The 10,491-nt window shown below is 46.6% G+C and overlaps 1 protein-coding gene across 2 annotated transcripts; it reads left to right on the top strand.

Annotated features, from left to right (window-relative positions):
- Positions 1–2,790: 2,790 nt before the first annotated feature.
- Positions 2,791–8,606, top strand: Il19 (interleukin 19). Of its 2 annotated transcripts, none has more exons than XM_051148230.1 (5): positions 2,791–2,960; positions 3,087–3,152; positions 6,074–6,226; positions 7,079–7,150; positions 8,462–8,606. In XM_051148230.1, the coding sequence occupies exons 1-5, from the start codon at positions 2,817–2,819 to the stop codon at positions 8,582–8,584; spliced, it is 558 nt and encodes a 185-aa protein (XP_051004187.1). In that variant the 5' UTR covers positions 2,791–2,816; the 3' UTR covers positions 8,585–8,606. The 2 variants fall into 2 exon arrangements, with proteins under 2 accessions (XP_051004187.1, XP_051004186.1); XM_051148229.1 differs by having other exon boundaries at positions 7,076–7,150.
- Positions 8,607–10,491: the final 1,885 nt, after the last annotated feature.

The following is a 10,491-nucleotide window of genomic DNA, read 5'->3' as shown; positions in this document are numbered from 1 at the left end:
TAATTATCATATGGAGAGCATTCTGCCAGAAGCTGTGTCGGAGGAGACTAATTCTATGATAAGCCAGGAATCTAGCTCAGGGATGTCCTTCAAATAAGGACAGGCAGAGAGCAGGAAGCACCATGGGTGGGGAGGGGTGCGGGTGGGTGGGTGGGGTGGGTGGGAGGTGGGGAAGGGAGTCCTCCATCTTGCATGGAGCTCAGAGAGCTGTCTGGACACTGGGGGCCCTTCAGCAGCAGGGCCCTCCAACAATGTCCCCAAGGGGAAATAACTATGCGAGGACACAATTAAGCCCTGTCTTTCTGTTACTTAAAACTCTGACTCCTGGAAAACTTCATAATGGACAGGTGTAATCAATCAGAAAACAGCCTGGATAAAGTGTATTCTGGCCCCAGTGCAAGGGTCTTAAGTTCTGTTTCCAGCTCTACCACTAACTTCTCTCTGCACTCATCAAGAATGAAAGGACTTCTAAGGGACCAGACCAAGGAGAAAGAGATGACAAGGAAAAAAAAAACAAAACAAAAAACAAAACAAAACAAAAAACAAAACAAAACAAACAAACAAACAAAAAACCTTTAGGAGAAAATCTATAGAAGAAAAAGATTGGTCCTCAATAAGTTAAATGAAGTATTGCACATAAAAGTCTGGTGGATGGTAGGTCCTCAGGAATTGTGTGAGACATCCGGAAGATGCCTTGTGCCAGAGCCAGAGGACTGCAGAGTCTTGTGGAGCTGGCTGCTGACAGAGCCAGGCCGTCCACACAGGACTTTCCTCACTGTGCCTTCAGGGTATAGTTGATAGCGTGTCACAGCTCCTAGGAAAGTGACCTAACTTGGACTTCTCTCCATGAACACAAAATTGCAAGTAATTCTCATTTGCATGGTGATGGGGAGTTTATTTTTCCCAGAACCTATGTGTCAAAGCTCAGGAACCGAGGAACTAAAGGCATTTCTTACTAATGATTAATCAGCTGTATCAACAAAGAAAAGGACAGAAAAGAAAAACAATTGAGAAAATGAAATACTAAAGAAAAGAGGAGAGGGGACCTCCTGATGGTGGCCCCACCCAGTAGACCTTGACAGCATTTCCTCTTATCCACCGCATATAAGCAAGCAGCCCTTTCCCAAAGGCAAAGAACACAGGGAGAGACGACTCCACGGTGGCAGGAGGCACAGGAGAGGTGAGGCTGGCGTGGGTTACCATCGTGTATGACCTGTGTTGCCCAGGCTACTGAGGTTTCTTGTGGAATGTGGAGTAGTTCTCACCGCCCCCCCCCCCGGCCCTTTGTATTTTCTGGTACCTTCTTTTTTAACACAAGGAAATGGAGAAAAGAAAGAGGAAAGGACAGAAAATAGAGTGGGAAGGAATCAAGTATCTTTGCTACAGCTTTTCCATCTCTCTTGCGGTATTAAATACCATTTTAAATACAAAGTAAATTTCTGGTTCAGTGGGACCTGATCAGAAATGGGTTTCTGTCTGGTGGGAAGCTGTGATCTCCAGGGGAGATAGCTATGCATGCAGGAGAGAAATTGGTTTATGGCTTAGCCATAAAGAGGGAGTATACATACACGTCAGCTCTGGCGACCCATTTCATTTCTCTAGTTCTTAGTTCCCTCCATGGTGAAATGTGGATCGAAACAAACCTTCTGGTGGGGGTTGGTGGGCGGGGGGGGGAAGGTGTCACATGAAACAAGGTAATTATGTAAAACGTTTTATAACGTGCCCAACGTGTGTGAGATAAATGCTGTCTTCTGCTGTGACCTGAATTGGCCAAGATGTCTGGACTTTTTTTTGTGTGTGTGTTTGTTTTTGTTTTAGAAGGAGCATAGTAGGGAGGTCAGTGCTCAGCAACTTTCCCTTGCAAGTGGGGTTTGCGTCCTCCTTTTTCCAGAGAATTAGAAAACCAGTCTCTGTAGAGAGTACTGAACGCCACCTACTGGCCTTAAGGAAAGGCTCGGACTTACTCTTTCTTGACTTTCTAGACCAGGGACCTAGGAATCTCAGGACGACGTGGTCTGTGGTGGTGTGGTTCGTGTTCACACAGCCCTGTCACAACAAGCCCCTGGAATCACAGTGAGAGTCTAGACCCAGGTGCACCATGGCTTCCCAGTTGGCTAGATGTGTTTGGGGGCCCATCTCTCTCTTTCCAGGGCACAATGACCTCAGCACACAGAGAAATGAGAGCCCTCCTTGGCGCTAAAGCTCACACTGGGCAGAGGGCAGGGCGGATCTCATACTATCCTAAGGTTTTTTTTTTTTTCTTTGTGAAGCCTGTGCTACAGGGAGGATGGTGACAAAGGCAGATCCTAGGCTGCGCAGTGATGTTTGACAGATCTCTTTGCACACTTAGCACCAACCATGATTTTAGGTGGATGGATATGCACCAGGGCTTTCCATAAAAAATGCTGCTCCCTTTGGGGCCAAACACGGAGAAGCAACTGGGCTATCGTGCTTTTTCAGTTCTGTTGCCCATCTGCTCTTCTTATTCAGTTTATCAGAAACAAGAGTGTTCGCTCTGCTGATGAAGGGTTGAGTCAGAGTAGAGAGCGACACTGCAGTGCGAGTCTGGTGTGGGGAGGGTGGAGGACTTATAGTCAATTAATTCAGGGAAACCAGAGGAGGAGACAGGAGCCTTTGAAGCTCCTCGAGACAGAGGGCTGAGCCTTGTTTCCGTTACCATCAGGCCTCTGCTATGTGGTCGCTCCCCGCCCGCCCCCCTCCCCCCCCCCCCCCCCCCCGGGAGGAGCATGTGGGGTTTTGATTTTCTCTGCTCTGCAGTCTAGGTGGACAACTGACTTCCATCCTGGCTGAGGGACATGAAGGCGCAGTGTGCTTCTCATTGGCTCCTGGGTGTGGCACTCTTTCTCTGCTCAGTCCACACCCACAGTCTCAGGAGATGTCTGATCTCTGTGGACATGCACAGCATAGGAAAGAGTTTCCAGGAAATGAAGAGAGGCCTGGTGAGCATGGGTTGTCCGGGGGAGTCGTTGTGTTTAACTTAGCCTACAAGGCAACTTCTCATGTGACTTGTGAGGTCTCCTGAGAAAGTGGAGAGCTCTTAGTGATGCCTGTCCTGTTCTCCACAGCAAACTAAGGACACTTTCCAGAATGTCACCATCCTGTCCACACTGGAGAATCTGGAGAGTATTAAGGTACCAATTGGTTTGTGTCTCTTGTGCTAAGAAGCAAATCACCACCCAGCACAGTGTTAAAGTACCAGGCTTATTTGTCATCTAAGAAGTCTGGGCATATCACTATCACAGCGACTTTGAAATCATGGGTACCACCAAAGAAGTGACACTTCCCCAGAGGATGACAGAAAGACTAGGTCTTCCAATGGGGCAGGATTTCAGAGGCTTGGAGATTGTTTTGGAAGATTCCACAGGGAGAAACAAAACGAAACAAGTCATTTAAAAAGCTGAGGCATCTTAGCTAAGACGATAAAAGGTTTAGGTTACACAGGAGGGTGGGTGTAATAGCAGTGACGTCAGGACAGTGAAGCAAGCAAGTTTAGGATGTAAAGGACATGCAGAATAGGGCAGGGGGCTGAGAGGGACAGTAGTTTTGGAACCAGAGTAAGCCTTGACTTTCTTTTAGGGACAATAGAGTGGCCGAGGAGGCTTTTGGGATGCAAGAGATATGACCGAATTAGTTTAGAAAGTCTGGGATAAGTTTTACCATGGCATCTCCTTGGGAGAGCCAGTAGGATGCCGGCCCCAGTCTCCAAAAGGGCAGGAATGGGAGGTTACCAGGAGGTGGCTTGCCAGCCGATTCTTCACTTCACAAAAAGAACCTGTTTCTCAGCCAGGTGTGTGGGACACGTTTGTATTCTCATCACCTGGGAGGCAGAGGCAGGAGGATCATTACAAATCTGAAGCCAGTCTGTTCAACCTTGTGAGTTCCAAGCCAGCCAGGGCTATGTTGATGCACAAACCCAACTTTCAGTTCAAAGGGAATAAGCAATAGTTTATTCTGGAGTCAAATATGAGTGGCCACACCCTAGGATCTAGGTTGTGCCAAATACAGCGTCCCAAAGTAGTTACAGTTTCATGCATAAACTAAGGTACATAAAAGTGTATTGGTGGAAACATAAGGTAGATGGGTTCTAGCAAACTGCAGAGAATCTGCTGTGGGCCTCAGATGCTCTCTGATGACACCCTTAGCTTTGGGGACATTAGTGGTCTGTAAGTGCCTCCTGATAGTCACAGATGTGGGTCAGACATAGAGGCGAGTGGCTGTGGAGGGGCCGTGGTAGCCCAGGGTAAATTGGCTCCGGAGATGCAACATTACAGCTCCTCACAGTCACACGAGCTCTGATTAGTCAATCAGCCTTATAGGATCCTTACCACAGGTAAGGCTTTTTTTTTCTCCTGGCATTTTCCAATTTACAGTTATCAAGACCTTGTCTCAAAAAGCAAAGCAAAGGAAAAAAAAAACCCCAACAACAACAAAACAAAACAAACAAACAAACAAACAAACAGACAAAAAACCACAGGGGCTGGGGAGACTGTTTTGGCCTCTGGGACTATTCTAAAAATAATCTACATTGCTACATTGCCGTTGTTGTTGAGCATGTACATGACAAAGTCAGATTATCTATCTATGAAGAACTGAGACTGTGACTTGGGGTGGAGGGGGATGAAGTGTTAATGAGCAAGGCAGGAACAGGAGCTCCAGTACATGGTATGTCTCTGTTTCCGGGTGCTTTCTCCTCTTAAGGCTGAGAAGTAAGAAAAGAAGTCAGTGGGCCCCTGTTTCTCCTTCCTCCTACCCTCTCCCTTTCTTTTTCCTTTTAAGGTCTTATTTGTGTGTGTGTGTGTGTGTGTGTGTGTGTGTGTGTGTGTGTGTGTGTGAGAGAGAGAGAGAGAGAGAGAGAGAGAGAGAGAGACAGAGAGAAAGACACAGACAGAGAGACAGAGAAGGGTGAGAGGGTGTGTGTGTGTGTGTGTGTGTGTGTCTGAGAGAGAGAGAGAGAGAGAGAGAGAGAGAGAGAGAGAGAGAGAGAGAGAGAGAGAGAGAGAGGTGTGAGAGGAGAGAGAGATGGGAAAAAACTTTTTGGTTCTGATTCTCTCCTTCCTTCACATGGGTTCTGAGGGTGGAACTCAAGTTCTCAGCCTTGGCCACAAGTTTGTTGACTACTGAACCAACTTTCTTCCTTCCTTCCTTCCTTCCTTCCTTCCTTCCTTCCTTCCTTCCTCCCTCCCTTCTTCCCTTCTTTCCCTCCCTTTCTCCTTCCCTCCCTCCTTATCTCCTTCCCCCCTCTCTCTCTTCCTTTGGGCTCTTTTTCTCTAATGTCACAGACCTTAATAACACAGAGGTGTATGACTTTTCCCCCTGGCTAAGGGGCCCAGTGAGAAAGGACAGAGGAAGAAAAGATCCTATATTCTGACCCATCTGCTACTGTCTAGGAAAAGCTGCCCTCAGGGCTAGAGGCAGAGCTGTAAATCTGTAGTGCTTTCTTAGGTCTGCAGAGTGCAAATTGCCAGAAGGACATCTTCGCCTGCTCTCCAGGCTGTGCTTTGAGCATCTGGAGTCTTGTCTTGGAGGCTTCTGTGTCTGTTTTCATTGCAGTCCTCTGACTTTCCCAGATGTGGCTGCCAGCCACATCTAGTCTTGTAAATCCTCCTACCCCCAATTTAAAAGGAAAAACTATGAGGGAGCCCAGTAGTGTGGTCCAGGGCTCAGTGGCTAAGGTGAATATGTTGGTCGTGCCTGCTATGATACCTGATGTCCAGGGGCCAAGGATGTTGTGGGCTGGGAGACTACAGAACGGACAACCTTATCTTGTGGGATGTGAACCATCTGATAAAGGAGGCCCCTGGTTCTTAGAGGGATTTAAGAACTTCCGAATATCATGCTGGGAGGGGGTGTGTTGCGGAGAGAAGCCTTGTCTGTGATGGGATTCCAAGTCCTATTCTTTAAATATTTCTCCTGGTTGTAGTAGCTTGCTGTGGGAAGTGTGGAAGAATACCCTGAATTTTTAGAAAAGAACATTTAGTTCTTTTACTTGTACTTTGTTTCTACAACTTTGAGAGCAGAGGCCTCCAGAGAATGCTGTCATTTGTGTCTGTAGCCTGTAGATGTGTGCTGCGTGACCAACAGCCTCCTGACATTCTACAGAGACAGGGTGTTCAAGGACCATCAGGAGATGAGCCCCGAGGTCCTGAGGAGAATCAGCAGCATCGCCAACTCTTTCCTCTACATGCAGAAAACCCTGGAGCGATGCGTGAGTCAGGGTGCCAGCATCCAAAGCATCTCTTGAGATCTGCCTAGGACTTGTGGGGTCAGGACATTTCTTGCCCTGTCATTCATATCTGTGTCCTTTGAGACTTTGCAATGGTTTTGCCAGTCCCAAGGGCCTGATGACACCTCATTGGATGGGTCCCCTCATGGAGTGATCAACTGATGTCAGAATTTCTCCTAAGTGTACAGTAGCCCATAAGAGGGACATGACATGGGTTGCATGTTGACCATAAGCACACCTCTGGACTTTCTGTTTCTGACCCTTTGGATTTTCTACATACACTAAGACATTTCTGGGAAGTCATATGGTAAGGCCTGTCTCCAAGGGTCACCTGTAAGCTCACTGTCACTTGTTAAAATCAAACAGAGACAGAGGTTAAAATAACTAACAAAAAGCTTATGCTAAGAGAAACATTGGTTTCTCTTTGGCTGCCGATGAGTTGCTGTGTGGTGGGGTTCTTTCGTGGTGGATGATTTCTACCCTTTCTGTGTCTCAGATCCAAAAAAAAAAAAAAAAAAAAAAAAAAAGCCTAGAAGGGAGAACAGCCCCTATAATAGTTTAAAACTACATAGTGGAACCAAATAGACATATTGAATCGATTAGTTAACCTTGTGGGGTGTTGCACTCAGAGCTGTGACAAGGTGGACCAGGAAGTTGCTCTTCCGATGCCAACTGTCTTCTTGACTATGGGTGCAGGCCACAAACAGACCCTACTTCCTCCCAGCTGCTTTTCTCTTAAGCCTTTTCACCTGACCTAGGACTGAGGGGCAAGTAGGGAAAGGAGGTTGGTCTAAGAGCCCCCTAATGAGTGCTGTCCCCATTGTGTCCCAGCAGATGCATAGACGGTGTCACTGCAGTCAGGAAGCCACCAATGCAACGAGAATCATCCATGACAACTACAATCAGGTGAGGTCTGGGGAGAGTTTAGGGGAGATGGACTGAGGAGATAGTTGAGAGAATGCACAATATGTCAGCCCTCTCTCCATGCAGAATAATCTATTCTTTCCATCAGTCTTCATTGTCCCTCCATCCAAGTTAATGCCTGCAAGTGTCATTGGTCATTGGTCAATTCCCTGGTCCTCTCCTCCATCCTCCCAACACCTTCACATCAGGCCTGGCCTGAGTAAGATATGTTCCTACAGAAGGAGCAATAATCTCCAGCGCATCTGAAGCTGTTACCCGTGAGACATGACACATACGGTGTCCTCACGGTCGGGACATGGCCCTTGGCGTTCTGCATACTGGTGCCAGTAGTCAGCACTCAGGGGTGTTGGTGCAGGCACAGTCATCAGGGTGTGTCATCACTGGATCTGACTGTAGTGTAGAGTCTGGTCCAAGTTCCTCATTCTCAACACTCTGTAAATGATGCTGGTGCCTTGAAGAGAAAAGAGGTCAGGACTGTTTCCGAGCTCGGCTTCTTTGGGGACAGGCTTTGTTAAAGTGATGCTGTTAGGCAAACTGAAGATTCAGACAGTTCATGCTATGATCCAGGTACCATTCGAATCTCACTAAAGCTACATTGACTCTTTGCCACAAAGTTCTGTGTATAAACTGCATTGGCTCAATTAGGAAATGGAGGCACAAAGTGGTTCCGTGTGTTGATTAAGTTTGTGCTATGGCTACTTGGTATAGATAGGACTTGGCGCCATGCTCAGTGGCTCCAAGGGATGTGATTTTACTGCCCAGCATCTCCATGTAGCGTGAAAGAGGTGGTTCTTTAATTTGCTGTGTGATGTTTGGGTAGACGTGCTTTAGGGGCCTCAGTGCCTGTACGAGCCACATGTTCTCTATGCTCACTGGAGAGTACTGAAACAAGGAACAAGGGTGATTACATTGAACGGATATGATCAGAAGATTAAGAAGGCCTGGTTGGAAAGGCTAGTATTTCCTGTGAAAGGAAGGGGGAAAAGGAGAAAAGAATGGAGAATTTAAAAAATTTATGTATAAGGAGCTGAAATTATTTAAAGTGCTTATTTTTTTTGCGTGTGTGTATGTGGTGTGTGTGTGTGTGTGTGTGTGTGTGTGTGTGTGTGTGTGTGTGTGTTTGTCCTAAGCTATGAGGAAAATAACTTTTGATTCTGCATGCTATGCCAAAAGTTTGACAAATAAAAAGCGACGCCTCATAAGGTTCGGAATATGGGGACTGCCATATCCCAACTTTGGTGCAGTCAGGATTCATGCTGCATTTATTTATTTACTTACTTACTTTTGTTTTAGCTGGAGGTCTCATCTGCTGCCCTCAAGTCTCTAGGAGAGCTGGACATATTCTTAGCTTGGCTGGACAAGAACCATCAGGAAACGCCTGCCCGCAACTTGACACTAAATGCCTCCTCTGATTAGGCATGCACATCCACTGTGAGGGTTTTATTTCTTGTTTGTTTGTTTGTGGTCAACAGCTAACTTTGAAGAGGAGAAAGATATGGAAAGCCTCCATAATTATCTAAAATAAGGATCTTTCCTGAGAACTTGCTGATGTGGTAAAAAAAAAAATCCTCTCTTCTGGGCTGGAGTCCCTCAGGAAAAGTTGTGGGTTGAGTAGATCTCAGCTCCACCAAGTTGGCTGCTGTGGTATTTATAGCAACATGTGGCTGTTGAGACATCCCAGAGACTGTCCTAGGAGCAGTGGACAGCCTCTCTAACTTATTGTAAAGTGGCTTCTTACAGGCCTATGCTGTGCACCTTGTGGTGAGCTGTAGTGCATATTGTACTGACTGACTGACATTTATGAATAAACTGTGGTTTACCTATGAGAATGAACTGCCTTCTCACTCACATAAAGACTCCTCTATGGAAATAGAAGATTCCCCAAAGATGAAGAACAAGCAGGGAAGCTTAGCCCTAGGCAGGGATAAAATGTCTGTGGATATGTGACTACATTTTCCATTGCTGTCACAAAATATATAGGCTGGGTAAGTTCGGCAAGAAAACAAGTTTATTTAGCTCATAAAAGGGTTGGGGGGGGGCTGGAGAGATAGCTCAGAGGTTAAGAGTTCTGGGTGCTCTTCTGAAGGTCCTGAGTTCAATTCCCAGCAACTACATGGTGGCTCACAACCACCTATAATGAGATCTGGTGCCCTCTTCTGGTGTACAGGCACACGTCCAGACAAAACACTGTATTAAAAAAAATTCTAGATGTTCAAGGGTGTGGGCTGCACTGTCTGCGCCCTGGTGAGGACCACACAGCAGGCGCTGTCACAAGGGAGGGAGCGTGGCACAGAGAAGAGAGCACATTGAGACAGAAGCCAGAGCAAGTCAGGAACCAGGAACTCTTCCTCTTTTTATTTGCTCCTTGAGACTTTTATACATAGTGTGCCAGGGTCTCTGCAGCAACCATGTCATGTCCCATGAGCCATGGGAGGCAAGAAGGGTAGTTCTGTTTCACATGACTCAGTAACTGGTGTTGGCTCAAACTTTAGGAGTCTGACCCCTAGTAATTTAATTTTAGGAATATTTAAGCACAGCCCAATTTGGTGAAAACTTTCCTGGTGATAAATAACTCAGTGTGCACTACAAAGCTGAAGGCATGACTATATTGAAGTTTCTTGTACATGTGACATATTCCATAAAGATAGGTTATGTAGACTGAGAAAAACAAGCTCCTGATAAGGATCTGGGAGAGGCTCTGATGTGGCCCCAGCCACACAGACAGCACCATAGGTTGACTGAGAAAAACAAGCCCAAGATAGGGATCTGAGGAAGGATCCTAATCAGACCCAGTGGCTGAAAGAGTACATGATGTTGGTAGGGAGAGATAGTGGGAGAGGAGGGGCTAGGGTTACATTTGAAATACATTGTACACGCAGGAAGGAGGCACAGAGGTCCTTGCACTAGGGGGGATGAGCAATGTTAAACATACACAGCCTTATCTCTTGAAAGGGAGAGATATAGAGCCTGCTTTCCATCCAGAAGGCTGCGAGTGGGTGTGGTTCCTAGTCTGCTGACCTTTGCACCATCTGCAGGCCACCATATGCTTTCCCATCAAGACAGTAATGGACTAACCCTCTGAACCTGCAAGCCAGCCCCAATGAAATGTTGTCCTTTATAAGAGTTGCCATGGTCATGGTGTCTCTTCACAGCAACAGAAACCTAACTAAGACAGCAGCCATCAACTACTAATGGCTCGTCAGGTAAGGGCAAGGCTGTCCTGGTTTGACTTATGTCAATTTGACCCAAGCTAGAGTTGTCTGAAAGGAGGGGATGCCAACTGAGAAAATATCTCCAGAAGAGCCAGCTGTGAGGTATTTTCT

This window comes from Acomys russatus, chromosome 6, assembly GCF_903995435.1.
Source record: "Acomys russatus chromosome 6, mAcoRus1.1, whole genome shotgun sequence".
Taxonomy (NCBI): Eukaryota; Metazoa; Chordata; class Mammalia; order Rodentia; family Muridae; genus Acomys; species Acomys russatus.
The sequence above is the reverse complement of the archived record's forward strand: the minus strand, read 5'-3'. Positions and strand labels throughout refer to the sequence as shown.